The sequence below is a fragment of the Dendrobium catenatum genome, unplaced genomic scaffold (assembly GCF_001605985.2).
Source record: "Dendrobium catenatum unplaced genomic scaffold, ASM160598v2 fragScaff_scaffold_716, whole genome shotgun sequence".
In the NCBI taxonomy this organism is placed as follows: Eukaryota; Viridiplantae; Streptophyta; class Magnoliopsida; order Asparagales; family Orchidaceae; genus Dendrobium; species Dendrobium catenatum.
The window spans coordinates 24,103,970-24,104,766 of record NW_021319178.1 but is presented as its reverse complement, the minus strand read 5'-3'; the positions used below and the strand labels follow the sequence as shown (position 1 = coordinate 24,104,766).

Below are 797 nucleotides of genomic sequence, written 5' to 3'. Positions count from 1 at the left end.
TATGCAAAATATTTAAAATGTGAATTTTGGCTAAGAAGTATTTCTTTCTTGGGGCATATTATCAGTGGTGAAGGAATTTCTGTAGACCCTCAGAAAATAAAAGCAATTATGGAATGGCCAACACCAAAGAATGTTACAGAGGTTCGTAGTTTTCTTGGACTCGCAGGATATTACAGAAGATTTGTCAAAGGATTTTCACAGATTGCTATGCCTTTGTCTAAATTATTGAGAAAGGAGTTAAAATTTGAATGGACAACTGAATGTGAGAAAAGCTTTCAGGCATTGAAAAAGCATCTGACGACAGCCCCAGTATTGACACTTCCCTCAGGAACAGAAGGATTTCAGATTTATAGTGATGCATCTTTGAAGGGCTTGGGATGTGTTCTAATGCAGAATAGAAAGGTGATTGCTTATGCATCTCGACAGTTGAAGCCCCATGAAAGAAATTATCCCACTCATGATTTGGAGCTGGCTGCAGTGGTATTTGCTTTGAAGATTTGGAGACATTATCTGTATGGGGTAAGATGTGAAATTTTCACTGACCACCAGAGTCTCAAATACATATTTTCGCAGAAAGAATTAAACTTGCGACAAAGAAGATGGTTGGAACTCATTAAAGATTATGATTTGGATATCCAATATTGTCCAGGAAAAGCTAATATTGTGGCTGATGCTTTAAGTCGCAAGTCCTCAGGGATGATGAGCTGGATGATTACTCAAGAGGTTCAATTGATCAAGGAAATGGAAAATTTGCAATTGGAGATTAGAGATTTCGAAAATGTAGAATATTTGTATCA

General features: G+C 36.9%; 1 protein-coding gene across 1 annotated transcript in view; it reads left to right on the top strand.

Annotated features, from left to right (window-relative positions):
- LOC110108092 (transposon Tf2-1 polyprotein) overlaps window positions 1-797 on the top strand; it is a 4,945-nt gene that overhangs the window by 2,707 nt on the left and 1,441 nt on the right. Inside the window, 1 exon segment of the mRNA XM_028695984.1 lies at window positions 17-780. Within this exon segment, the coding sequence (XP_028551817.1) occupies window positions 17-780 (764 nt within the window).